General features: G+C 36.9%; 1 protein-coding gene across 10 annotated transcripts in view; it reads left to right on the top strand.

The window, feature by feature from the left end:
• Positions 1–27134, top strand: part of USP9X (ubiquitin specific peptidase 9 X-linked) — a 192968-nt gene that overhangs the window by 119681 nt on the left and 46153 nt on the right. For 5 of the 10 annotated variants that reach the window (XM_070067484.1, XM_070067485.1, XM_070067487.1 and 2 more), the window contains 11 exons: positions 344–480; positions 2238–2371; positions 11945–12032; positions 14398–14740; positions 16647–16742; positions 17223–17434; positions 18480–18720; positions 19291–19440; positions 21310–21430; positions 24939–25069; positions 25257–25535. In XM_070067484.1, coding sequence (XP_069923585.1) covers positions 344–480; positions 2238–2371; positions 11945–12032; positions 14398–14740; positions 16647–16742; positions 17223–17434; positions 18480–18720; positions 19291–19440; positions 21310–21430; positions 24939–25069; positions 25257–25535 — 1932 coding nt within the window. Of the gene's footprint in view, positions 1–343; positions 481–2222; positions 2372–11944; positions 12033–14397; positions 14741–16646; positions 16743–17222; positions 17435–18479; positions 18721–19290; positions 19441–21309; positions 21431–24938; positions 25070–25256; positions 25536–27134 lie in introns of all 10 variants that reach the window. The other 5 variants (XM_051827694.2, XM_008272502.4, XM_008272506.4 and 2 more) reach the window with 1 other exon arrangement.

Genomic DNA, 27134 nt, shown 5'->3' on the forward strand with positions numbered 1-27134 from the left:
TCGCTACGCCACAGTGCCAGCCCCTCTGGCAAACTTTGAAAGCCAGACTTTCTGTCAATTTGCCTAATACTTGACATCGATACTTTCGTGTAGGTATATTGAGTCTAGGTAATTAATGCTGAACTTTTACAATAGTGCTATCCTTTTTTGAAGTTTTGGCAGTAAATGTAAAATAAAAATGTACTTAAAACTTTTTTACTGTTAAATGATTTACTACAATTACAGCCTAAAGTTTGTGATGCTAACATTACAAGAAAAGCTTTTATTAATTTTTCGAAATAATGTGACAGTAGAATTCTCCTGAGTATTGACCCATATTAAACATGGAAATTGTGTGTTTAAGGATCGTGACACACAAAAGATCCAGTGGATAGATCGCTTTATAGAAGAACTTCGCACAAATGACAAATGGGTTATTCCTGCACTGAAACAAATTAGAGAAATTTGTAGTTTGTTTGGTGAAGCACCTCAAAATTTAAGGTAGGATATTTAAATGTCTTTATGTGTTTTGTTGAAAAGAAACAGCATATCAGTTGGCAAAAGCAAAGTTTAAAGAAAGAAAAATAATGAGGTGACAGGAGTTTGGAACAAAAAATATCCTTTATCATATCCATAATGTAAATGATGAAAGATAAATTTTTTAATATTTAACTAAGATTCTTTGCAGTGGGTATCTTTAAATACACTGTTTTAGATGCCAAATACTGATTGCCGAAATAATTTGTCCTTGTATTTTTCTGATAGTAGAGTTGGAACTGATAACATGAAAAAGGAAACTAGAAAGTGAGCTGGATATAGTGAAAAGAATATTCACAGCTCGGATTTGTAGATGTGAACCTTGTGTCAAACCAGTCATATAATGAGTGATTCTCTAAAGAGTCCTACTTATGTGTAAGATTAAATGATTGCCATTCTCCTTTCCAGCTCTAGATTACTATGATTATGCCTAAGATGGAAGTTGAAAAGGTCATACATAAACACACACACGCACACACACACACACATACCTAAAAAAGTTCATGCAAAATTTAAATTACACGTAAGTTTATTTTGGTGCAAACAGTTTTTTAAATCTGTGCTTAGTTTTTTCAAAATAAGCATTGCAAGACCCTGCTTATGTGTGGATTTCAAACAGTTTTGACACCAAAATAAACCTTTTTTTAAGATTTATTTTATTTATTTGAAAGAGTTAAAGAAAGAGGTAGAGACAGAGAAGCCACAATATCCAGAGCTGTGCCGATCTGAAGCCAGGAGCTTCTTCCAGGTCTCCCCACGTGGGGCCCGAGGACTTGGACCATCTTCTACTGCTTTCCCAGGCCGCAGCAGAGAGCTGGATCAGAAGAGGAGCAGCTGGGACTAGAACCGATGCCCATATGGGATGCTGGCGCTTCAGGCCAGGGCATTAACCTGCTGTGCCACAGCGCCAGCCCCAACCAAAATAAACTTTTAATCCCATTTTCCACAAATTTTTTTTGAAGTTTGTTGAAATTTGTCTCATTTTTTTCCAAGGCTAGAAAAAATAATATGAAATTGGAAAAGCTATTGAGTTAAACACCATATATAAAAAAAGTCCAGACATGTATCTTAATAACATTTCTTTGGGAGGCATGTGTTGAATATAATTGAACATCTTTTGGCCTTTCTCAAATTTTTGGCAAGTAGACATAGTTTACATACTTTACCAAGGAGCAATGGCCTTATGTCCGGTAGTAGTAATGTCTGTGGAAGTTGATAGGTTTCAATGAGGGTGACAGATAGAAAGGACCTAGGTCTCTCTTTGGTGACACTTATAAGTAAACTTGGCTATAAACCAAGTATCTAAGAATGTACCTTGAATAATAAATAAAATCTTACTGCAAGTATTTTTAAGTTCTTCACTTGTAAATACAGTGCAGTCTTGCAAGGAATGTTTGTATACTTGTTGAAATAATTATGTAATCTGACACAAGTGCCTTGGTACTACTATAGTATTATTGTAGAGATGAGTCCTTGAAGTAGACCCCTGTGGCTTAGAGTTGGAGAAAACATATATGTGGTTTTTATGTAAAAATAATGTCTTTTTTAAATCACTAAATATTTTCTTAATAAATTGCTTGATGTGATTAATGGGAATAATTGGACAAAAGTATAATTTTTAGGTTTTATGATTTGTAGGTGAAAATTTAGGTAGTATAAGCTCTTTTGATTATAACAGAGTTTAATTGCCTAATTATATTGTTAAGTTCTTCTCGTTTCAGTCAAACTCAGCGAAGTCCCCATGTATTTTATCGCCATGACCTAATCAATCAACTTCAGCACAATCATGCCCTAGTTACTTTGGTAGCAGAAAACCTGGCAACTTACATGGAAAGCATGAGATTGTATGCCAGAGGTATGTATATGTAAACTAAAATTAACTGTTGGGAAATTAGTGACTTTTTTTTTTCTTTTTGCTAAGTGCTTAGCCTTTGTCACTTTGCTTATTAAATTGATTTTTCTTCTGTGCCTGAGGAGATCTGCCTTCTTATTTTACAATTGTTGTTAATTTCTTTTTTCTTTTTCTTTTTTTCTTTTTTTGACAGGTAGAGTTATAGACAGAGAGAGAGAGACAGAGAAAAAGGTCTTTTTTTTTTTTTTTTTGACAGGCAGAGTGGACAGTGAGAGAGAGAGACAGAGAGAAAGGTCTTCCTTTGCTGTTGGTTCACCCTCCAATGGCTGCCTCGGCCGGCGCGCTGCGGCGGTGCACCGCGCTGATCCGATGGCAGGAGCCGGGTACTTATCCTGGTCTCCCATGGGATGCAGGGCCCAATTACTTGGACCATCCTCCACTGCACTCCCAGGCCACAGCAGAGAGCTGGCCTGGAAGAGGGGCAACTGGGACAGAATCCGGCACCCCAACCGGGACTAGAACCCGGTGTGCCGGCGCCACAGGCGGAGGATTAGCCTAGTGAGCTGCGGCGCCGGCCTAATTTCTTAGTTATGTATTTGACCTGTCCTTACCACCACCTTTAGGAAAATTTGTCTAAGTCTTTCTTAAATATTTATAATAGTTCTTTTATAATCCTAAATCAGTGTTTCATAAGTGCTTCAGGCTTTATGGATTAAAAATTTACAAGACTATACAGGAGGCTACAAGAATCCCAGCATTTACATTGGTTTTCAAAATGTGGAATTGTTTAAGCACATTCAACAGACCATTTTTAGATACCTGTTATATGTGGAGCTCTGTCTCAAGAACTCTTTTTGTCCTCTGACAGTTGTGTCTGAGTCTATGTGTGCTCATGTATAGGTGGTTTCTTACTACATATTCTTCCTCTGACTTATGTCAAATTCATAGACAGCCCCCAACAAAGGCACTTCTTGTAAGCACGTTTATTTCTAGAACCATAGATATGAGAGCTTTATATTGACATTCTTAGAGAAAAAAATAAGCCCAATACTTACCAAATATGCCACTCATTTAGAATGCTATATATAGTATAATCTGCAGAAGCCAATAGTGTACATTAAAAATGAGGATATTTATAAAACTCACTATTTGAGGATAGCAGACTTTTTACGTTGTTGAATAAACCCCATGGTCCTTAGAAATGGATTTTTGCTTGAAACCTAGCAGTATATACATTCCCAAGTAAATTTCAGATAAACATAAGGGAAAAATGAGAGAACTCTTTATGTTGCTGATTTTCTTTTAACTCTTTGTTCTTCTCTTTCTCCTTTGAGCCAACTAAGTCCTCCTAAGTAGTAGATTATAGAGCTAGACAAGCTAGACAATCATTGTAAGCATCAGGCAGCTGTTGGGCACCATACAGTGTTCTTTTATCATTTCAGTCTTTCCCTGAGTTCCTTTAAGTACCATGAAGCATAATCAAGACAAGATAGGCATGCAGTCAAGTGATTTATGTTCTATATGAAAGGCACCCAAAATCAGTGAGAGAAACGAGAGTTGTATGCAGTATAGTCGAGCATAGTCGAGCATTACTCAGATTCTTCCTTGTGATCTCCTCTTTGTGGTACAGAGCTCTCATAGTGACCAATGCTGGCCTTCCCCTAAAGTGGTGCCATATAAATCATGCTTCAGTGTTCATTTTCATTTACTTTATTTGCATGTGTTATTTTATTTCATCTTCAAAGGTTGGAAACTATTCTTTCTGGGTACTCAGGAGAGGGGTTTGTGCACTTAAGCCTCACTAAGGTTTTTTCCATTTTAGTCAGATTTCTATGTGAGTTATTGCCTCATGCCAAATTTATGGTTACAAGAATGTTTACATTTTTCAGCTGCCTTCCTTTATTGTCATTATCTCCACAAACTAGGACTTGTGAATCTGCATAGTCAGATTGCCTAGGTTTGAATTATAACACAAACATCAACTGTATGGCCTTGGAAAAATTTTTTGTGGTAGTACAATGCCTGGCACATGGTAAACACTTGGTTTTTTGCTGTTTTCCTCTGAATTCTTTGACATCATATACCTTCTAGAAATTTCTCGTAACCTTGATATCTTGTCCTCTTCTAATTTTTTATACATTGATTAACACTGTTCAGTCTTTATAGATATTTAAATGAGGGGGTGAGATAATTTTTAAGTCTAGTAAAATTCTCCTATTCAGTTTTTCACAACATTAAATCACTTTTGTGGTAACCTTACCTACCAACTTTCTGGGCTTGCAATTCTAAAGGAAATTAGGGGTTTTGCCTCTGTATAATAAAAGTGTCACATGAGTTCCATTACTTAAAAGATGAGACATAAATCTTCCACAATTCACTGATATTCTCAATTTTTTATAGTCTTTTCACCAGTATTAAGTTTTTGTACTATCCATATTCCATCTCCATTAGCATCTTCAGCTTCAAGGAGAAAAACATTTCTGAGTAGTGTGGTCAGCTTAAGACCTTATTTCAAGTTTTAGCTTGTTCCTGAATTCTTACTGAAAGTTTAATTTACCATTTTTCCTTCTTTCTGGGTATCGTTGAATGATTTGTTGTCTTCACATTTTGCATTCTGTTTTCTAGACTGCCCTTTTTCATTACCTCTTTTCAGTCTCTTAACATCTAGCTCTGATAATTTTAAGGAACATCTTTCATGAAAAGATTTCTTCACAAGTGTCATTCACCAGCAGTGTGTTGTTAGGATGCAGATCTTGGGTTAGACTTTTTCTGTAGCTCTGACTCATTCCTACATATCAGCCTTGAAGTACTAAGTCTGTGTGGGTTCTTTGTAGTTTGAAAAATAGCTAGTTTTACTCATTTTTATGGACAGTTTATATCTGAAGAAATCCATTGGTAATTTAAAATATACATGGAATTAAAAGATGTTTATTTTGGTGACAAAATACCTTGAAATGTATGCATTCATGGAATCTACAGAAGTTCATGATAATGCATATTATGAAAATATGCATCTATTTCAATGTTGTTTTTGCACCAAAACAAGCTTATTTTTTAATTGATTTTCCCATAAGCTTTTCGCATTGTCCTTGTAGCTGTTTCTAGGCCTAGAACAGGGGAAGTGCTTGATATCCTTGAACATCTTACTCTACAAATTACTCATCATGTTGCCATGTCATAAGGACACAGGTATTAACTGTCATTAGCCAAAACTGTGTCAAAATAAATGATGAAAATAATTGAACCCATTGAATAAAATATCAATATATTGACATAAAATACCAACAAGTAGATGTAGAACATAAACTGATGGATTTAACTTTTAGAATGGTAGGGTAAGCTGTTCAGTAAACTTTCTTTTTTTGTTTGTTTGGTCTTTTTAAAGATTTATTTTATTTCTTTGCAAGGCAGGGTTAGAGAGAAGGAGAAAGATCTTCCATGCACTGGTTCACACCCTAAATGGCCACAATGGCCAGGGCTGGGCCTGGTAGAAATCAGGAACCTAGAACTCCATCCACGTCTCCCACATGGATGGCAAGGACCCACATACTTAAGCCATCATCTTCTGTTGCTTTCCCAAGCTCATTAGCAGGGAGCTGGATAGAAAGTAGAGTAGCCAGACATGAACCAGTGCCCATATGGGATGTCAGTGTGACAGGTGGTGGTTTAACCTGTTGTACCACAACATTGGCACTTCAGTGGACCTTTAAAAAAAATATGTGGAAGTTGTCCTAAGACGATACAGCAAAAAAAAGGGGGGGGGGGGATTGACATTTATTCAAGAAAATCTATTAATTCTCAGATAAAACAGGGTTTTGTAACATTTGAGCCCTAACTTGCTCATTTCTCTCCATGCTTAGTTCTATCCTCTGGAAACTCTGCTTCCAGTAAGTATGACTAAGATGCAAAAACTTCCTCTCCCTAGCTGCTAGTCTCAGACTAAAGTTTCACCACATAAGGAGCCAGTTACTTTCTTATCCTCCTTAGTCCTGTGTCACAGAAGGTCTATTCTAGGCAGACAGGCTAAAAGGACTAAGACAGACTGAGATTACTGGGCTATTTACTCCCACCCAAGCTTGCTCCTAAGGTAGAAGTTCTGTGCCAGGAAGGCAACCTAAGAAAATCTGTCCCCTACCACCAGCACCTGATCACAAGGCAGGGAGGTATCTTTCTAGGAGAAACTGGCTACTATCTTGCCTCTGGCTCCTGTACAGAGGGTGTAGATGTTCTTCCTAGAGAGAGAGAGAAACTATGAGGACCAAAAGGTTAGCAGTTATACTTGAAAGGACTGCTTTACCAGAGCATGCTGTGCTTAAGGATAATATCTGTAATTTGGGAATTTTTTGAAGAAAATTAAAAGTGTACCTATAGCTTCCTAGTACTGGTATCAACAAATGGAACAGCAGAACAATGAGATGTTTAACCAAAAGATCTAGATCTAAATGCTGTGTTGTATGCATTAGCCTGCATTCATTCAGAAACAGAGCAAAACATGGGGACAAGTTGAAAACTGCACATGGATCCATAAGCAAAGGATAAAAACCTCATTGGCATAGATGATAGGGTACTTAAAATCTGACCTAGTAGGACTGGGTGAACAATAAGTTACCCCTGAGTCAAAGGCACCTCCTAGGAAGCCAGAGTTAAAAGTTGGATGTATCCCTGGCAGTGTGTGTGTACCCACAACTTCATCCTCTCTGGAGTGATTGAAAAGGGAACATCCAAGCTACTAGTCTGACTTAATGTGACAAAAACTCCTTGGAGTGTGATCACATCATCCAGCCCACATGTACATCCAGTGGTAAAGGGTAAAAATGTAACTAGTCTAGGGAACTGGAGCACAGTCTTAAAAGAACCACTTAAAAGAATAATAACCCAAATGAAAAATCCACTAGAGGATTTCACTGGTATATTTGAGCTGGTAAAACAATCAGTGACTGAAAGGTCAATAGAGATTATGTGATCTGAAGAACAGAAACAAGGATGACAAAAATAATGGAATCACAAGAAAATATGGGAATCTGTTAAGCACACCAACATACATGTAACAGGAATACCTAAGAATGAGGGTGAAAGGGAGACAGAAAAAGACATCACTGAAAACTTACCAAATGGGTGAATGACACTAACATATCCAAGGATTCTAGAAAATTTCATCCAGGATGAATGTGAGGAGATCGAGACACATCACAGTCAAAGAGAAGATCTTGAACTTAATAAGAAAAATGATTCGTGATGCACAAGGATGCTTCAGTAAATGCTAACAGCTGGCTTCTCAGGAACATTGGAGGCCAGAAGGCAACAGTACAACATACTGGGGTGGGAGGATGGACCTGACAACCAAGAATCCTGAATGCAACAAAACTATGTCAAAACTGAAGGCAAAGTAAATTTACTCCCAGATAAACAAAGACTAAGAAAATTAATTGCTGTGCTATCAGAATTGCCTTATCATAAAGGAAACAATTAGACTAAAAGCAAGTTGCACCAGATAGTGAATGAAATCTGCAGGAAAAAAGAAATGGAAGACCTGAACACAATAAGCCACTCAGATCCAACGGACACCTGTAGAACCCTGTACTCAACAATTGTGGAAACTAGTCCTGTGCCTTTCATTACAAAAATGCTCAATGAACTAGAAATAGAAAACTCCTCATCCTTATCAAAGGTATCTCAGTAAATCCACAGATAACATGCTACATAATGGTGAAAACTGATTGCCTCCACACTAGAGTCAGGAATGTGAAAAGCCACATTTGGTTTTGTTTTAAAGATTTATTTATTTGAAAGGCAGGGTGACAGGGAGAGATGGCGAGGGCTTCCATCCACTGGTTCACTCCCCAGATGGCCACAGTTGGCCAGGGCTGGTCCAGGCTAAAGCTAGGAGTTAGAAACTCTGTTCAGTCTCCCACATGGGTGGCAGAGGCCAAGCACTCAGACCATCTTCCACTGCTTTCCCAGATACATTAACAGGTAGCTGGATCAGAAGTGAAACAGCCAGGACTTGAACAAGTGCTATAGTTGATGCCTATTTTAAGAAACAGGCCAGCCCCCAGCCACTTCTGTATTAACATTCTTCTCAAGATTCTAGCATGTGAAAGTAGGCAAGAAGAAGTAAAAGGCATCTAGATTGGAAAGAAAGAAATAATACTAAATTCACAGATAACACCATCTTAATTCCAGAAAATCTGAACAATCCACTAAAAGGCTGTTATAATAAATGAGTTTACCTAGATTACAGGAAACAAAATTATACAAAAGTTGGTCTTATCTTGATAAATTTAGCAATGAACTACCTGAAAATGAAGGTTAAGAAGTCTCATTTACATTAGCATCAGAAAATACAAAATAGAGATAGGCATTTGACACAGTGGTTATGATACTGCTTGGGATGCCCAGATCCTGTACTGGAGTGCCTGGGTTCGAGTCGTGGCTCCTCTTCTGATTCTAGCTTCCTACTAATGCACACCTTGGGAGGCAGCAGTGATAGTTAGGTCCCTGCCACCTACGTGGGACACATTGATTGAGTTCTAGGCTCCTGGCTTTGGCCTGGCCTAGTCCTGGCTGTTGAAGGCATTTGAGGAGTGGAGCAACCAATGGGAGCTCTTAGGCTTTATCCCTCCCCCTCCATTTTTATTTCTCTCACTTAACCTCTCCCTCTCAATTATTTTTAAAAATATATTTATAAAACTTGCACAGTGGAAACCATAAACTTGTTGAAAGTAACTAAAAACTGAAATAAGTGTGAAGACATCCCATGTTTATGAGGTAGAAAACTTAAGATATTTTTGTAAGTTTGAATGTGTTCCCCAAAGTTTATGTGTGGGAAACTTAATCCACAATGCAACATTATTAGGAGTTGGGCCTTTTGAAAGGTGATTAGTTCATGAGGGCTGTGCTCTCATGGATAGATTATTAATGTTATCATGTTAATGTTTTTAATAATAGCAAGTTCTGCTTCCTCTAGCTTCTACCCACTCTTGTCTTTCTGTCTTGTAAGAGACACAGCAAGAAAGCCCTCACCAGATGCAGGCCCCTTTGCTTGGACTTGCCCTGTATCCAGAGCTGTAAGGAATAAATCTGAGTTCTTTATAAAATTACCCAGTCTTAGGCGTTCTGTTATGGTAGCACATATGGACTAAAAAAATAATGCTCTCTAAATTGATTTCCAGATTCAATCCAATCCTATAAAAATCCGTACTTTTTTTTTCTCTGCAGAAATTGACAAAGCTGGTCCTAAAATTCATATGCAAGGGACTGAAAAGTAAAAATCTTGGTGAATGCCAAAGTTTACAAACTCACTTCTTGATTTCAAAACTACAGTAGAAATAAGTGTGATGCTGGCATAAAGACAGATGTTTATCCAAAGGAATATTTTGACAGTTCAGAAGTAAACCCTTACATTAATGGTCAATTGATTATTTATTGTAACAAGTGCCAAGAACATAGCAGTAGAAAATGAGTTTCATTCAACTGAACAACTGGCTATGCAGATCTTAAAGAATGCAGTTGTATCCATTCCCTCACACTCTATAATATGTTAACTTGAGTCATAGACCTAAGAATAACAGCTAAAAGTAACTCTCAGGAGGGAACATTGGGGTAAAATCTTTATGACCTTCAGTTAGGGAAAGTCCCAAAATATGAGGTGGTGGAGGTAAATTGGACTTTACCAAATTTAAAGCTTATCTACTGAAATGACACCATCAGGAAACTAAAAAGAACTCAAGAATGGGAGAAAATATTTATAAATCACACCTGTTTAAGGGACTGGTGTCCAAAATGTATGAAAATATGCCTACAACTCATTAATTAAGGCAATATTAAGAAATGGGTGAAGGAGCTGAAGTTTTTCCAAAGATGGCCAAAGTGGCCAATAAACACTTGGGAAAAAAAAATGCTCAATAGGGAAAAACAAGTCAGAATCACAGTAAGATATACCACTTTAAACCTACTAGTATGAAAAGGCAACCGTAAGGCTCAATGAGAATGTGGGGGATCGTAAAATGATATAACCACTTTGCTAAATAGAATGGCAGTTTCTCAAGATGTTGAACAGAGTTTACCATGTGATATATTCCTGGTTGTATCCCCAAGTGAAATGAAAACAAATCCATGTGAAAATATATACACAAATGTTCATAGCAGTGTTACTTTTGATATTAATAAAGTAGAAACAACCCAAATATTCTTCAGTTGGTAAATGAACAAAATTTGATATACAATGAAATACCAGTCACCAATTTAAAAAGAACATGTATGCTACAACATGTATGAACCTTGAAAATTTTATGCTAGGTAGATAAAAGCTAGGTTAGAAAAGACTACATTCCCTTTATGTGAAACATCTCATCCTCTCAGGACTTTGAGCGAGGTAAAATCGGAAAGTTATTTATACAGGTGGTTTTTTATGACAGAAACCAATTTGTTAGTTTCAGCCATGATTCACCATCTCATTCATCTAGGTTGATAGACACCTGAGTTAATTTATTCTCCTGTTATTTTCAGCAGGATATCTGCCACCTAAAGAACATGAGTTAATGGATCATCTTCCTCATTTAACTGCTCACAGAAATTAAAGTATTTGTTTAGAATGTTCACAAACTACCAGCCATCTTGTGTTTTTTTATTTTGTCATTATGTTGTGGAAGCTTCTCTAGTGAGCAGTATCTATTTCTGTTTAGTGTAGAGGGATCTTAATCTCTAGGCTTTTCTTTATTGTTTGGTTTTCATTGAATGTTTCCAAGGTTCTGGTCCTTGATGAACAAGATATGGGCACCTACATAAAAAGAGGGGATTGTTGAAGCTAGTGGAGAACTCTGATAAAAACTACTTTGGCCAATAGTCAGTATTGGCATCAAGTATTGTCACAAAGTGATGTGATGTGATGTGCTTCCTGATAATGATGCAGTGAGGAGGACATAGCATCACTTCTGTGGTACTTACACCAGAATGCGAGCCTGAGGCTAATTGCAAGGAAGCATTGTAGAACCAAAATTGGATGCCATTCGACAAAATTGGTTGATAGCTTTTAAGATTATGAAGGAAAAAGGATGATGAATTTTCCACTTTAAAGATCAAAAATGTATGACAAATAAATACTATGTGTCTTGTATCCTGGACTTTGAGAAAGGAAAGCATAAAAGGAAATCTTTGGGATAATTAAAATTGATAAAACTTTAAATGGAGTGTGGATTAATTCAGTGGTTGTCCAAGGGGATAAGGATGAGCATGAATATTTCTCAGTGTCTGGAGCTGTTTTTATTCTTATTAACTTTGAGATGGGGTCCAAGATGCACTTAAATCAACTGAGTGGAGACCTGGGGTGCTACTTAAATAACTGTGATGCACAGGACATTTCCTAGCACATTTCTGGTTATATACAAGGAAAGCTTATTTTTGTGGGGAGGATAGGTAAAAACTGTCATTTATTAAACTACCAATTATTAATAGGTTTCAACTTGCCTTTCAGCGACAAAGGACTAATGACTTTTTAATTGATTTAATTCCTTTGATTGAAGTCAGCAGTGATGTGGCTATCCATGTGTATAATGCATATTTTTTCTTAATTTACAGACCATGAAGACTATGACCCACAAACTGTGAGGCTGGGAAGTAGATATAGTCACGTTCAAGAAGTCCAAGAACGGCTTAACTTCCTTAGGTTTGTTTTATGCAATTAGTGTTGCTGTCCTTAAGACAAAGACAGGAATGCAGAGTGAATGTGTTGTATAGCTGTGTCTTTGTTGATGGCCTTTTTCCCTTGCCTCCATTTATTCTCCCACATAAAAGTCCTTAGATAAAGTTCATTACTAAAAACTTTAAAATTATTGGCTAAATTTTAATGTTTTTTGTAATATTTGAAGAGAATACATTTTAAACTTCCAGGTAGACTTCTGGTCTTCCGTCTTTGTTTAGGCTAGAAATAATTACTTTTGTTTTTGTTAAGATTATTTAAAAGGCAGAGCAGCAGAGAGAGAGAAACAGATCTTCATCTGCTGGTTCACTACCCAAATGGCTGCAACAGCCAGGGCTAAGCCAGGAGCCAGGAACTCCATCTAGGTCTCCCACATGGGTAGCAGGGGCCCAGGTATTTGGGTCATCACATACTGCCTTTCCAGGCACATTAGCGGAAGTTGGATTAGAGGTGGAGCAGCCAGAACTTGAACTGGCACTTTGATTTGGGATGCTGGCATTACAGTTAGCAGCTTAACCCACTGTGTCACAGTGTTGACTCCCTAATATTTACTTTTAAAAGACAAATTTTTACATTTGAGGAAGAATTTATTTCATTAAGCCAAAGCAAAATATAGTCCAAGACTAGATTTGCTCAGTGAAAATTTAGCTTTTAATGATTATAAACCTAAAAGATTTCAAGTACCTTTGTTAACAATTTTGATGCTATTAAGAGTTCTTGGCCAGCTAGGCTCACTAGGCTAATCCTCTGCCTGCGGCGCCAGCACCCCGGGTTCTAGTCCCAGTTGGGGTGCCAGATTCTGTCCCAGTTGCTCCCCTTCCAGTCCAGCTCTCTGCTGTGGCCCGGGAGTGCAATGGAGGATGGCCCAAGCCCTTGGGCCCTGCACCTGCATGGGAGACCAGGAGAAGCACCTGGCTCTGGGCTTCGGATCAGCGCAGTATGCCGGCCGCAGCGGCCATTGGAGGGTGAACCAATGGAAAAGGAAGACCTTTCTGTCTCTCTCTCACTGTCCACTCTGCCTGTCAAAAACAAATTAAAAAAAAAAGGCTGCAAAAACAGATATGGCTCTGGATATCAGTTCCCTTATCTGTAAATTAAAACAGGGTTAGGTAGAACTAGATGCTAAAATCCCTCTTCAGTAGTACTATGCAAGGATCAAATAAAACCGTAGAATTGAGGTAAAATTATTGAAATGGAAAAGTAACTTGTCAACATTAAGTATGTGCACTTTACTCCCCAACTGTGCATGCAAGTCACCATTATGATGTTAGCTAAACATTCTGTGTTATTCAGAGTGAAAGGAAGTATTCTGTGACACAGACACAGCAGGACAGGATGAGTAAATTGGCACTAAAAGAAATTAGATAACTGAAGGAAGAGACTGTAACTATAACAGAATTCCCGTTTGTTATTGGATGATGTTAATGATTAAACCAGTCACCAAACTGAAAAGACCCTGGAGGACATCACTGGATAATGGAAGCATCCTGTTGATTATTGACATAAAAATCTAAGTCACATGTAGGTTATTGTTCTTAAAGATGGCCAGGTATTGAGTAATGAGTTATAGGTCATCAGAAAGTATTAGCATTTAAGCAATTTTAATTCATAGATATCAATAGGTTAATTATCTGTAAAAGTCACTTTCCAATGATGCTATATAAGCAGATTGTAAAGTATTTTATTTTAAATTTAAACACTTTGGAAAAGGCTGGTTTTGAAGACAAATGGTTTGATTTCAGGGAATGAGCATTTTATTCATAATCACACACCTGGATTCTGGGCACATAGGGAATGTCTGGTATATGCTTATTGACTGAGTTAATATCTAGGATGTTGTGTGTGTGTGTGTGTGTGTGTTTTTAAGATTTCTTTATTTGAAAGGCAGAGATAGACACAGATCTTTCATCTGCTGGTTCATTCCCCCAAATGGCTGCAACAGCTGGAGCTGGGCCAGGCAGAAGCAGGGAGTTTCATACAGGTCTCCCACATGGTTGTAGGGGCCCAAGTACTTGGGCCATCTTCTGGTGCTTTCCCAGGTACATTAGCAGAGAGCTGGATTGGAAGTGGAGCAGCTGGGGTTTGGTGCCTGTATAGAATGCCAGCACTACAGGTGGAGGCTTACCTTTCTATGCTACCGTGCCGGCCTTAATATGTAGTATTTTTTAAGTGCCAAATAAAAGTTGAACTTTTATTTTTTCTTCTGAAAAAACTAATGTCTTTTTATCTGTAGTTAAAATGCAATTGTTGTAAATTATTTCATACATATACACCTGGCCTTTCTGCTTAAAAATTATATAAATTTAATTGTTTTTTGTTCGTTTTTTCCAAGATTTCTCTTAAAGGATGGCCAACTGTGGCTATGTGCTCCTCAGGCAAAACAGATATGGAAATGCTTAGCTGAGAATGCAGTGTACCTTTGTGATCGTGAAGCCTGTTTTAAGTGGTATTCCAAATTGATGGGAGATGAACCAGACTTAGATCCTGATATTAATAAGGACTTCTTTGAAAGTAATGTGCTCCAGCTTGATCCTTCACTGTTAACTGAAAATGGAATGAAATGTTTTGAGAGATTCTTCAAAGCTGTGAATTGTCGAGAAGGAAAACTTGTAGCAAAGAGGAGAGCCTATATGATGGATGATTTGGAGTTAATAGGGTTGGACTACCTTTGGAGGGTAAGTGAAAAGTAGGAACTGTTAACTTTATCTGATGTTGTTTCCCAAATAGATGAGGAATTGCATATAAATTGTTCTGTATATAAATTATATATTCTGCTCTGATGCTTATACCAGGAATCTGGAGGTAGCAGTTGTTTGTTTTTATCTTACTGTGTAATTTGTCAGTGAGTTTTTCTTCTCTCTCCCTTCTCCCTCCTTCTGCTACTGATCCTATTGTCTGCTTAGAATCTGTGTGTTTAGATATGTTTGGAATTTAACCATACAAATCTCATGCTTCCTGGTAGAAGTCAATGTCCGTGCCCCCCACCCCATCCCATTCAGTGTAAATCTGTTTCTTCCCCTTCGGTATTAATTTTAGGTTGTACATTTAATGCTAGCACAGAAGGTAAGACTTTTATTTTATAAAGATTTATTTATCTATTTGAAAGTCAGGGTTACACAGAGAGAGAAGGAGAGGCAGACTCCCCAGTTGGCGGCAACAGCCTGAGCTGTGCTGATCTGGAGCCAGGAGCTTCCTCCGGGTCTCCCACTTAGGTGCAGGGGCCCAAGGACTTGGGCCATCTGCTGCTTTCCCAGGCCATAGCAGAAAGCTGGATGGGAAGTGGAGCAGCCGGGACTCAAACCGGCACCCATATGGGATGGCAGCACTGCAGGAGGCGGCTTTACCCGCTACACCACAGTGCCGGCCCCTGTAAGAAGACTTCATTTAGAAGAAATTGTGAATGTATTCTTTGTTTGCACTAATCTAAATACTTGGGTGAGTAAATATCTATTAAGGCTAATCTTTCCATCCTTACAGTTTATGTATTGTTCCTGTCTTTAAGAATTTGAGGGGTTATACAGCAGTTTATATTGTTTTTTGGATTTCTATGAAATATTTTTGTGGAAATGGTAGACTTAAGATGCTTACTGTGGTGTTTTAGTATTTAAAATCTATTCATTTATATAAATGGTTTTCAACATTTTTTAACAGCAAAAGCAACTCTGAAAATCAAAATTTTCACAAATTGCAAAATGTAAACCTAGTTAAAGGCAGGAAGCCTGTGTTTTTGCTCAGTCTTCCCATACTCCTCCCCCGTCCTCTCCCCAAGCCTCTGTTAGTCCTGAAACATCTCAGATCTCTAGTGTTGTAGACATAGTTTGAAAACCACTAATAGACATAGTTTGAAAACCACTAATATAATTAGATGAATGGTAAAGATTTATAGAAACTGGAGGTGAAAAGAGGGGGTAGCCCTTTTATGCTGAACTGTTTCACATAGTCCTTTATTTTCTTGAAAGCTTTACAACTTGGTTATCAGGGTGTTAAATTATACTGGTCAAAGCATATTTTATCCTTAGTAAAATGTATCTCATTCCTAAATTGCATTATTCAGAGACCTGGCATTTTGCATTTATTCTTTTAGCCTGTTTCTTTATTTAATTTAATTTTACTTAATTAACTTGATTTTCACAGTCCACATACCATTAAATTATTGAATGATGTATTTAAAAATAACTGAGGGTATGTTTTGGGCTTAAATACCATCTGAAATATTTCTTGGGGCCGGCATTGTGGCGCAGTAGATTAAGCCACCCCCTCCAATACCTGCATACCCATTTGGGCGTTGGTTCAGGTCCTGGCTACTCCACTTCAGATCCACCTCTCTGCTAATATGTCTGGGAAGGCTGCAGAGCATGACCCAAATGCTTTGACCCCTGCTGTCCGTGGGGGAGACTCAGAAAAAGCTCCTGGTTCCCAGCCCAGCCCAGCCCAGCCCAGCCCCAGCTGTTGCAGCAATTCAGGGAGTGAACCAGAGGATAGAAGATCTCTGTGTCTTCTCTGTAACTCTGTCTTTCAAATAAAATAAATAAATAAAATATTTCTTGAAAGGGATTATCACTTTAATCTTTTTGAACCTAGGTGGTAATTCAGAGTAATGATGATATTGCCAGCAGAGCTATAGATCTCCTTAAAGAGATATACACAAACCTTGGTCCAAGGCTACAGGTCAATCAGGTGAGAATTTCATGCAATGAAACTTTCACTGTTAGAATTCTGATGATGAAACTGTTGCTATAAGAATGTTTTTCTTTAGTTCAGAATGAACTAGAAATTGTTTTAACTTCTATTAAAGTATTTTTAGTCTGTATTTTCTCTTGTATAAAATACGATCTAAGTAAGTCTTGCCTCAATAATTATCTTGAGATGATTGAGGTTATTTTGATTTAAATTATTATGTTAAAACAGCAGAAGAATTCTACTGAATTTATTTTGATACTGTCACCTAATTCTGAAGTCCACTTTTGACTAGTTATACTGGTTAACTTTATGCTAATTTCTTTTTTAAGAAACTGGATGTGTTTTGTTATCAATGTAATCATTATTACTTGAGAACAATTTTAAATCGGGTATTCCCGTCTTTAATTGAATTGCTGTATGTTTAATTGTTCTATTTCAAAGCAACTTGAGCAATCTCTTTTGGCCCATTTCTTGTAGGTGGTGATCCATGAAGACTTCATTCAGTCCTGTTTTGATCGTTTGAAAGCCTCCTATGACACTTTGTGTGTTTTGGACGGTGACAAAGATAGTATTAATTGTGCAAGACAGGAAGCTGTTCGAATGGTTCGAGTATTAACTGTTTTAAGAGAATATATAAATGAATGTGACAGTGATTACCATGAGGAAAGAACAATTCTACCTATGTCAAGGTTTGTGAATAACTGATATATTTGTATTTATTCTTAATTATTTGGTATTTTCCTAGCCATTTCATAAAGATAATGATATATACAGGTAAAAGGAGAGTGAAAAAATAACTCCTTTTTTGAAAATATTAGTGTTTTGCCTATTAAAAACATCATTTGCATCTTACAGAATCTTTATAATAGTTAACCATTCCCCACAATCTACTTTTATTTTGTTAACAGTTTTTTGGCTAAGGCATTCTCATTGAGTCCTTTTTCCTCTTTGCATTTTTTGTGGGTTGTTTTGTTGTTCCTTGTTTTTCCCTTTGGCAGTATTTCCCATTAAATGCTATGGTGATATTTTAGAGTTGAAGTATCTTTGTTTTGATTTCACTTACTTACATTGTTAAAGATAATAGTGAAGTAAGACTGGAAAGTAATTGGAAAGAAATCTTAAAAGATGCCTTGACAAATAACTAATAACACTAGAAATATTTTCAGATGATCTAGTAATATTTCTCTTTTAAGTGTTCTATTAACTAAGAAATTATATAAAATTGCTCCTCAAATCTGATAATCTATTTTGTATCTTACCTAAAAGGCGATAATATGCCAGCATGCATATCATCCTGGAGTGAATTTTCTTAAGAACTTTTCAGAAAATTTATGTTTTAATTTTGTTGATGTTCTCAAGATGAAGTGTGTCTTTCACATTCAGTAGTAGTCTCAGTGAGTTGGAGTTTGGTAGTGTAAAAATCAGGGAAGTATTATTTATGTCTCTAATTTCTTATAGGTAGATACCTCATTTTCTGGGGTACAAGGTGTACAAGAGTAGTAACAATGGAATGTGATTCTGTTTTGAAGATTACTTATATTATTTGTCATTAAAAGTAACAAGAAATATTTATATTCGAGTTGCTAAAAATATTAACAATAACTCACTTCTCTTGCTTAATAATAAAACATTCAGTACTACCTTATTACCAGGTTAATTTTCTTGACAAGATTTTAAAGTCTTCTGAGCATGATAATGTTTTGCCCTTTTTTCTCTCCTCCCTTCTCCCTACAGGGCTTTCCGTGGTAAACACCTCTCTTTCATAGTTCGATTTCCAAACCAAGGCAGACAGGTTGATGACTTGGAGGTATGGTCTCATACAAATGATACAATTGGTTCGGTTCGACGATGTATTCTCAATCGTATTAAAGCCAATGTAGCCCATACAAAAATTGAGCTTTTTGTGGGCGGTGAGCTGATAGATCCTGGAGATGATAGAAAGTTGATTGGACAGTTAAACCTAAAAGATAAATCGGTAAGTATATATATATATATAGTTACCAAACTTTTTAGCAAAATCAAATCTGAGACTGTTTGATTTATTTAAGAAATGCTAGGGCCAGTATTACAGCACTCAGCTGCTTTCTTTCTGATTTAACTTTTTGCTGAATGCAGCAGATGATGGCTCAAATACTTGAGTCTCTGCCACCCACATGGGAACCTGGATAGAATTAGGGGCTCCTGTCTTCTGCCTGGCCCAGTCTCAGCTGCTCCCTCTGCCTGTCTTGCTCTGTCTCTGTCACTGTCTTTCAAAATGAGTCTTTGGAAAAAAGTGCTAGTTGAGAAATTGTTGTATATGGTGTTATGTTTTAGGTATTTGGGTTACAACCCTAAGTAGACATCGTGAAACCTACCAGTAAAGGAAAGGATTTCTAAAACCAAAATGAGTTAAGTGGCTATAAGAGACAGTTTTTGTTTTTTTTTTTTTTTTAAGTATTTTTCTAAAAGTGTTGCTTATTTGCTTTTGTTGGTATATCACTAAATCATTTGTTTCATGTAAGTATTTTTCCTAGTGTTTAATACTAATGTGATATCTCATTTTCAGCTAATTACAGCCAAACTTACACAAATAAGTTCCAATATGCCTTCAAGCCCTGATAGCTCTTCTGATTCCTCAACTGGATCTCCGGGAAACCATGGTAATCATTACAGTGATGGTCCCAATCCAGAAGTGGAAAGCTGTTTGCCCGGAGTGGTGAGTAGAGAAAGTTCTTAACTACTATATGCAGGGTATTATAGTAGGTCTGAACATAAAGATCTTAAAATAGTTCCTTTTCTCTTGAAGATCTTATTGTTCATGAGGCAAAATATCAAGTAGCTATCCACTTGGCCATCAACTTCAGAATGGATCCTTCTAATGTGACAGAAGTTGTGGTGTAGCTAATTAAGCCACCATTTGGGACTCTGGCATCTGTTGTCAGAGTGCTGGGTTTGAGTCCTGCCTCTGCTTCCAATTCAGCTGCCTACTAATGCACATCTTGGGAGATAGCAGATAAAGGCTCAAATATTTGAGTCTCTGCCACCTACATGGGAGACTGAAGAGCCCTTGGTTTCAGCCTGGCCCTTCCCTGGCTATTGCAGGCTTTTTGGGAGATTGGTTCTCTGTCTCTCTCCTCTCTCCTCTCTTCTGTGTCTCTTTCCCCCATTCCTTTCCCCTTTCCCTTCCCCTTCCCCTTCCCACTCCCCTTCCCACTCTCCCTCACCTTTCAAGCAAGTAAATGAATGGATCCCTCTGAAAGGTGATTGTAACTCAGTTGAAATTTAAAACATGATTTCCTTATAGTATTGTTATATAGAATTAATCTGTTGTAGATAATGATAACATTGACTATATAAATGTAGAAAAACACTACTGATCCTCCCTTTAAAACCACTTATATGTGAAAAATATCTGCAGTCTTTCTTAGATCATCAATAACATTTTGTAATCAAAGAAAGCAGTAACAGTACTCCTTTTCTTACCCTCTTTTTACCTCTCTCCACAAAAGTTTTTTTTTTTTTTTAGTAGAGATTTATTTATTTGTTTATTTAAAAAACAGTTACAGAGAGAGGGAGAGAGACAGAGATCTCCTGTCTGCTGGTTCACCCTTCTAAATGGCTGCAACAGCTGTGGCTGGGCCAGGCTGAAGCCAGCAGCCTGGAGCTTCATTCTAGTCTCCCACATGAGTGCAGAGGCCCAAGCACTTGGGCCATCTTCCACTGCTTTCCTATGCAAATTACAGAAGAGCTGGATTGGAAGTAGATCGGCTGGGACTTGAACTGGCTCCCATATAGGATGCTGGCATTACAGGCAGTGGCTTAATTCACTATACCACAATGCCAGCCCCCACTCCACAAGAATTTTAATGGCTAAAATAGCCATTTGCAACATGAAGAATATGAGTCCCAATAATTGGATTAGGTATTTAGTAGTATGTCCAAAGTCTTAAGTTGTGTGTGTGAAAGCAGTAGTTTAAATAGGACAATAAAAGAGCTACCACAAAGAAATAACCAGAGATGACTTGGATGATATATTCAGTCTGCATCATGAAGGATTTGTAAAGGTGAGAAGATGGGAAAGACAAAAGTCTCCTATGTAATCCAGTTTTATTCTTTTTAAATAAAAATTACTGTTAAAAAAAAAAAAGATGAGAAAGGCCATTCTGAGACTAGAAATGGCAGAAGCAGGGGCTGACATTGCAACTCTGGTATCCCATGCGAGTTCTGGTTTGAGTCCTGACTGCTCCACTTCTAATCCAGCTCCTTGCTGGTGTGCCTGGGAAAAGCAGCAGATGGTGTCTTGAGTGCTTGGGCCCCGGCCACTTACAGGGGAGACCCAGATGCAGTTCCAGGCTCCTGGCTTTGGCCTGACTCAGACTTGTCCTCTGCAGCCATTTGGAGAGTGAACTGGCAGATAGAGGATCCCTCTCTCCCTCTCTCCATCCTTCTTCTCTCTCTAACTCTACTTTTTTAAATCTTTTTTTTATGACAAAAGTGTGAAGATTAACAAATAGAAACTTTTGGGAGGAACATTTTATGCAATCAGATAATTTATAGTTATTATTTTGGTTATTTTATATTCTAGATAATGTCACTGCATCCCAGATACATCTCTTTCCTTTGGCAAGTTGCAGACTTAGGTAGCAGCCTAAATATGCCACCTCTTAGAGATGGAGCAAGAGTACTTATGAAGCTTATGCCACCAGGTAAGAATTTTAAAATGATGATAAAGTATAAGCTGGACAAAAAAGGGATATATTCACAAATTCTGTTGCTAAATGTACCATACTTTGTGGTATAGATTACAAACAGCAGAGCTTAGTAGTTGTGTCAGAGATCATGTGTCCCTCATGCCTGCAATACTTACACTTTAGCCCTGGAGGATAGTACAGGTTATATGTCATCCACAACATTTTTTTTATTCCTTAGAAACAACCACTTCCAAATTTTAGCTTTTGTATTATATTTGTTGGTGGTATCTTGGTCTGGCTATTTACTTGTCAGTTTTTCTACCATTGAGTCTTCTCACAAACCTTCTAATCACCTGACAACATAATTTTCCATTTCTTGCATTGTGCAGTCCCATCAGCTCCACTATTATCCTGGAGCTCCCCCCAGTCTGATCTTTGCCTACTATACATCTGTCATCTGGGGACTTTTTTCTACAACTTTTTTGTGTCAGATCTATATTTAGTGGTTCCTGTGTTTTGGACTGTTCTTGAGAAACCTTCTGATTTTGTTGAAGTATACTCCTGTACTTAGGGTGTGTGGGAGGTTCATTGTTTTTGAGACATGCCTTATTTGAATGCAGTCCAACCCTCACATTTGATTAATAGCTTGGGTATAGGATTCAAGATTGAAAATATTTTTCTCCTAAGCTGGTGATATACTTTTAAAAGACGAAAGCCCTACTGGTTTCTATTTCTTTGCATGTGATATTTGGGGTCTATCCTTGAGTTTTGAAACTTCAGGATAATATGCCTTTGGGATAGGTCTGTTTTGTGGTAGATACCCATTGGGCTTATAGATTCCACAGTTGTGAGAGATTTGTAATCTCTGATAGTTATTACATTGTCAATATTTTTCTTTTTGTGTCTTTCGAATGTCTAAGTTTGGTGTTAAATCTACTAGATCTGATATTTTTACCTTTTCTAATCAGGTTTATTCTGCCTTTGGTCTGATTTCCTTAACTTTATTGACCTTTCTCTCCAGATGTTTTAGTGTTAAATTTTCAAGATCTCTGTCCAGATAATCCTTTTTCATAGGATTTTGTTTTTCACAAGTACATTTCCAGCGTTTCTGTATATTCCTCTCAAATGTAATGATCCACACAGTTATGTACTGAAAATAACAGGACTTACAGAGAAAAAATAGTATAAATCATTCAACTCTATACAACTTTTTAAAAACAGTATATTTTACCATAGATGTTAGGTTATTCTCTATGGTTGTTTCTAACCTTTACAAAACAAGTTGTAGACATTGTATCTTTTTGTCTCCTTACTTGCTTCAGACTTCAGTTCCTCTGTTTTTAGGCCTTTGTCTCATCTGTACCTTCCCAAGTGCTTGTTATTTTCAGATCTTCATCTTTCTTAGGGTTCAGTGGAGTGCTAACTTATAGATACTGTCTTCCCCTTTTTGCCCCCAAAAGCATTTCTTGGTTCAACTAAACCTGTCTTCTAACCATTCTACACCATTGTAAATTTGGTGACAGCTCTCAGGTGTTACTTCCCCTTCTTTTTTTGTGTTCTTTGGAGTTTATTTTTATAGTCATTTATTTTTAATAGGCCTTAAGGTGCATTGCTGATAAAATGCAGCTCATTACAGCATATTTCATAGGCCTAGATAACTCTTAAAACTTTCTTGTGCTTCAGTTGTTGCCTTTTTCTAAAGTAAGCACCTTGTTGGGCTTTGCTGTCTTGCTGTCTCATTCCTGTGGGACAGAATCAGTTTACATTATTAGATTCTTAGCTGAGGCTTCTCTCACTTTATTTAATCTGTATCTGTTATACTGTTTAGAATTTATATTGTTTCATTTACTAGTGTCTCAATAACAATTGCTGCTTTCTGTATGCAGATTCAGCCTTCACAGCATAGTTTAAAACCCACTGCAGAATACTCACCTTGTGGTTTGAGTTAATACCACCAGATGGCGTGAGTTAGCTCTTTACATGCAGCTAAGTCAGGAAACCTGATAGTGCTTTTTTTCATATTTTTTATAATCAAAGTACCTAAATTTGAAACAGTCAACTTTGGAGAAAGCCAGTGATGGTTATATTACAGTAGAAAAATGAATACCTGAATTCAAATTCTGATTGTTGTAGCTGCTACTTTACAACCATAGAAATAAGTTTTCTTAGCTGTACAGAACTTCCCTACCTGTAGAAGTGAGCTGATAACTTTTTTGTAGAATTAGGTGAGTATAGGAAATTTCTAGCCTAGTGACTGTACCTACATTTTAAAATCTTAACCCACTCTGTCACTGTGATTATTATAGACACATGCTCACAAACTCTATAAAGGAAACAGGAACTCTTTGAAGAAGTAGTAGTTGTAAATTCTGTAATAGCTAAACATATGAATTGATTTGCTTTTAGGGAATAATTTGGCAATGTATGTCAGGTCTTGGACTCTATGTCCAAATTCTTTATGCTTGTGGGATTTTTTATGATGAAACAATTGCAATGATTTAGTTGCTAGAATCTTTAGTGTAAAAAAAAACCAGAAGGTAGGGAGACATAAAGAATAGGATTGTACTTGTAAAATATGTCACTTTAATAAAGGTCACATAGAAAATGAATTTTTAATGAAGATACTCAAATATTTTATTATAGAAACTTAGTATTTCAGTTAGTTAAGCTACATCTCACTATCTTGTAACAGAGACAACCAAACATTTCAGTACAGGTTGAAAAATTTTTGGTCAGATATGACAGCTATTTCCAGGCTTATAGAAATGTAATTTACCCTAAGAAAATTATATTGATTTTTAGTTGTCTGTATTTTATTCCTCAGAAGAAGTTTTCACTTATGAAAAAAATGGTCTTATTTGTTTAACTGTAGCCCTTGGAAATAAGTTGATTAACAAAGTATTTCTGAAGTTGATTATATTTAAATTTTAGTGTTTGATGGCTAAGCTTAATTAAGTTTTTAAAAACCTTATAATTTTACTGTAATTTGAATTGATATTACTGTATCAGTAGTATCAGTAATTGATATTACTGTAATTTGCTTGATATTATGACAGAAGAAAACCAAGTTCTGCTTACTTTAAAATGAACATTGGCTACTATGCCTCTTTTTATTTTTAATGTTTGCTTTTTAAGATTCAGTTTCTCTTGGGTACCACTAAAGTCTCCTTCGGTGAAGCAAGCTGGTTAATATATAGTGTCATAGAGACAGAGAAGTTAGAGGGAAGAGTGTGTAATTTTGTTGTAGTTTTGTTTTTTCAGTTTCCAGTAACTGAAGAAGGTGGCATGTTGTTTTTGAGATCTCTGAGTAAGAGATGCCTCCTTTTTGTTTAGGTTGACTGAATTAAGAACCCTGTTTGCTTTTTAAAGATCAGTACAGAGCAGTGTCTTATGAACTTTGAGCCTATAGCTTAACTGAATTGATTGTTAATTTGTATGAGAATAGTCTTCATAATATCAAAATTGAAATGTTATGAACACATGACATTATCTTTCATTTCAAACCATGTTCTTTTTCTTACAGATAGCACAACAATAGAAAAATTAAGAGCTATTTGTTTAGACCACGCCAAACTTGGAGAAAGCAGCCTTAGTCCATCTCTTGATTCACTTTTCTTTGGTCCTTCAGCCTCACAAGTGCTATACCTAACAGAGGTTGGTTTTTTCCTTTTGAATCTGTTCCATGTTCTTTAAATGGGCCTTTTATATGGTAATTGAAAATGTGTGTAAGATTATAACATTTTTGAAATAGTCAAGAATTTCTTAGTGATGATAGGAGAAACAAAAGAAATTATTTTTTAAAAACCTTTTAATGCAGCCCCCTCCCCCTTTTTTTTTCCAGGTAGTCTATGCTTTGTTAATGCCTGCTGGTGCACCTCTGGCTGATGACTCCTCTGATTTTCAGTTTCACTTCTTGAAAAGTGGTGGTCTACCCCTTGTCCTGAGTATGCTAACCAGAAATAACTTCCTACCAAATGCAGATATGGAAACTCGAAGGGGTGCTTACCTCAATGCTCTTAAAATAGCCAAACTCTTACTAACTGCCATTGGCTATGGCCACGTTCGAGCTGTGGCAGAAGCGTGTCAGCCAGGTGTAGAAGGCGTGAATCCCATGACATCGGTAATACAGACTTTTAAAAAATCTTTTTATTATTGTAGATAATTTTTTAAGTTAAATTTCTCTCGACTCCAGAGTCCAAGGTTGACTTAGAGTGTTAAAAGTTCCTTTCTAGTGGTACCTTATTTTAGATTTTCCTCTATTGTATTTGTGTTAAAAATGCGAATGGTCTTCATTGCCTATATTTACTGATTTGAGAGGATGTTTCCTTCCTACCCACTTAAATCCTCTTGACCTTTAAATTACCCTAAAACCTAACAAAAACCTAATTATGAATCTGATTAACGTAAGCATGGCAGAAGCATTAAGGCACTAGTGGTAATGGGAGACATCATTGAATTAGCCCATTGCCAGCTTCCCTTCCCCCCAATGGGCTGAATTTCCAGTTCTAAGCATATTCTGACTTTTACTTTGCCTTGGTGGCATTCTTGATCCATGTCACCAAAAGTTCTCCAGACATGCCAGAATTTGATGCCTGTTTATCAGAGGTCAAACTATACATTTAACTATAACTAACATTTTAGTTTAGTTCTTTCGTAAAAGTCATAAATAATGGTTTTACCCAGTTATTGATAGAATAGAAGATAAAAGTTACAGTAATAATGATTTTCTTCTTTAGAAATATCTTAGGTCTTAATTCTGGAGATGGAATGTTAATAATAATTATATATAATTGTTTTGAGTGTGATAATGTAATGTTTGAAACAACCCCTTTATTTCTGAAATAATTGCTGAAGTGTTTACAGGTGAAATTATAATAACCAGGATTTACCTGAAAACAGTCCTGGAGTTAGGGCGGGGGTAGATGAAGTAATTTTGGTCCACTGTTGATAGTAGTTGAAGCTGCATAATGGGTGCATGGGAGTTCATTATACTATTCTTGTTCTACTTTCATATTTGTTAGAGATTTTCCTTATAAAGAAAGCTTAAATTTTATATTTTGCATCTTCATTAGGATTTCTTTAAGCAATTTTTATTGGGTTACAAAAAAGGTTCTTGTTAGGATAAAAAGATTCTTGTCATGATCCCTGAGAAAGGTGTTCAGTGAAATACACGGTAAAAAGTTACATGCTTCCATTTTTACCTTTTTGCCAGTGTTAATTCTGAGATTGTACCACTCTGGGTAAAGGTACATAATAACCTCTAATCTCAAGGAGTTCATTGTAGGGAGCTAAATGCAAAATTAGTAATATAGAAATATGTTTTACATATATTTACCATATAAGGGAAAGGAATTACAACTTGAAGGCAATCAGAATTGCCTGGCTATCAGCTACTTTAATAGAATGCAACTGGTTTTTTCTCATGACCTTAAAAGCTTGGTTAGAGGACCCATGTTGTGGTGTGCAGTGGATTAAGCCACACTGCCCGTGACACTGACACCATTTTGAGTCCCAGCTGCTTTCCTTCCCATCCAGCTCCCTGCTAATAATACATCTAGGAGAACAGCAGAGGATAGCCCAAGTGCTTGGGTCCCTGCCACCCACGTGGTAGATTTAGATGGAGTTCCAGGACGTGACTTGAGCCTCATCAAGCCCTGGCCATTGCGGCCACTTGGGGAGTGAAGCAATGGATAGCAGATTATCTCTCTCTTTGTCACTC

The sequence above is a fragment of the Oryctolagus cuniculus genome, chromosome X, assembly GCF_964237555.1.
Source record: "Oryctolagus cuniculus chromosome X, mOryCun1.1, whole genome shotgun sequence".
NCBI classification, from domain to species: Eukaryota; Metazoa; Chordata; class Mammalia; order Lagomorpha; family Leporidae; genus Oryctolagus; species Oryctolagus cuniculus.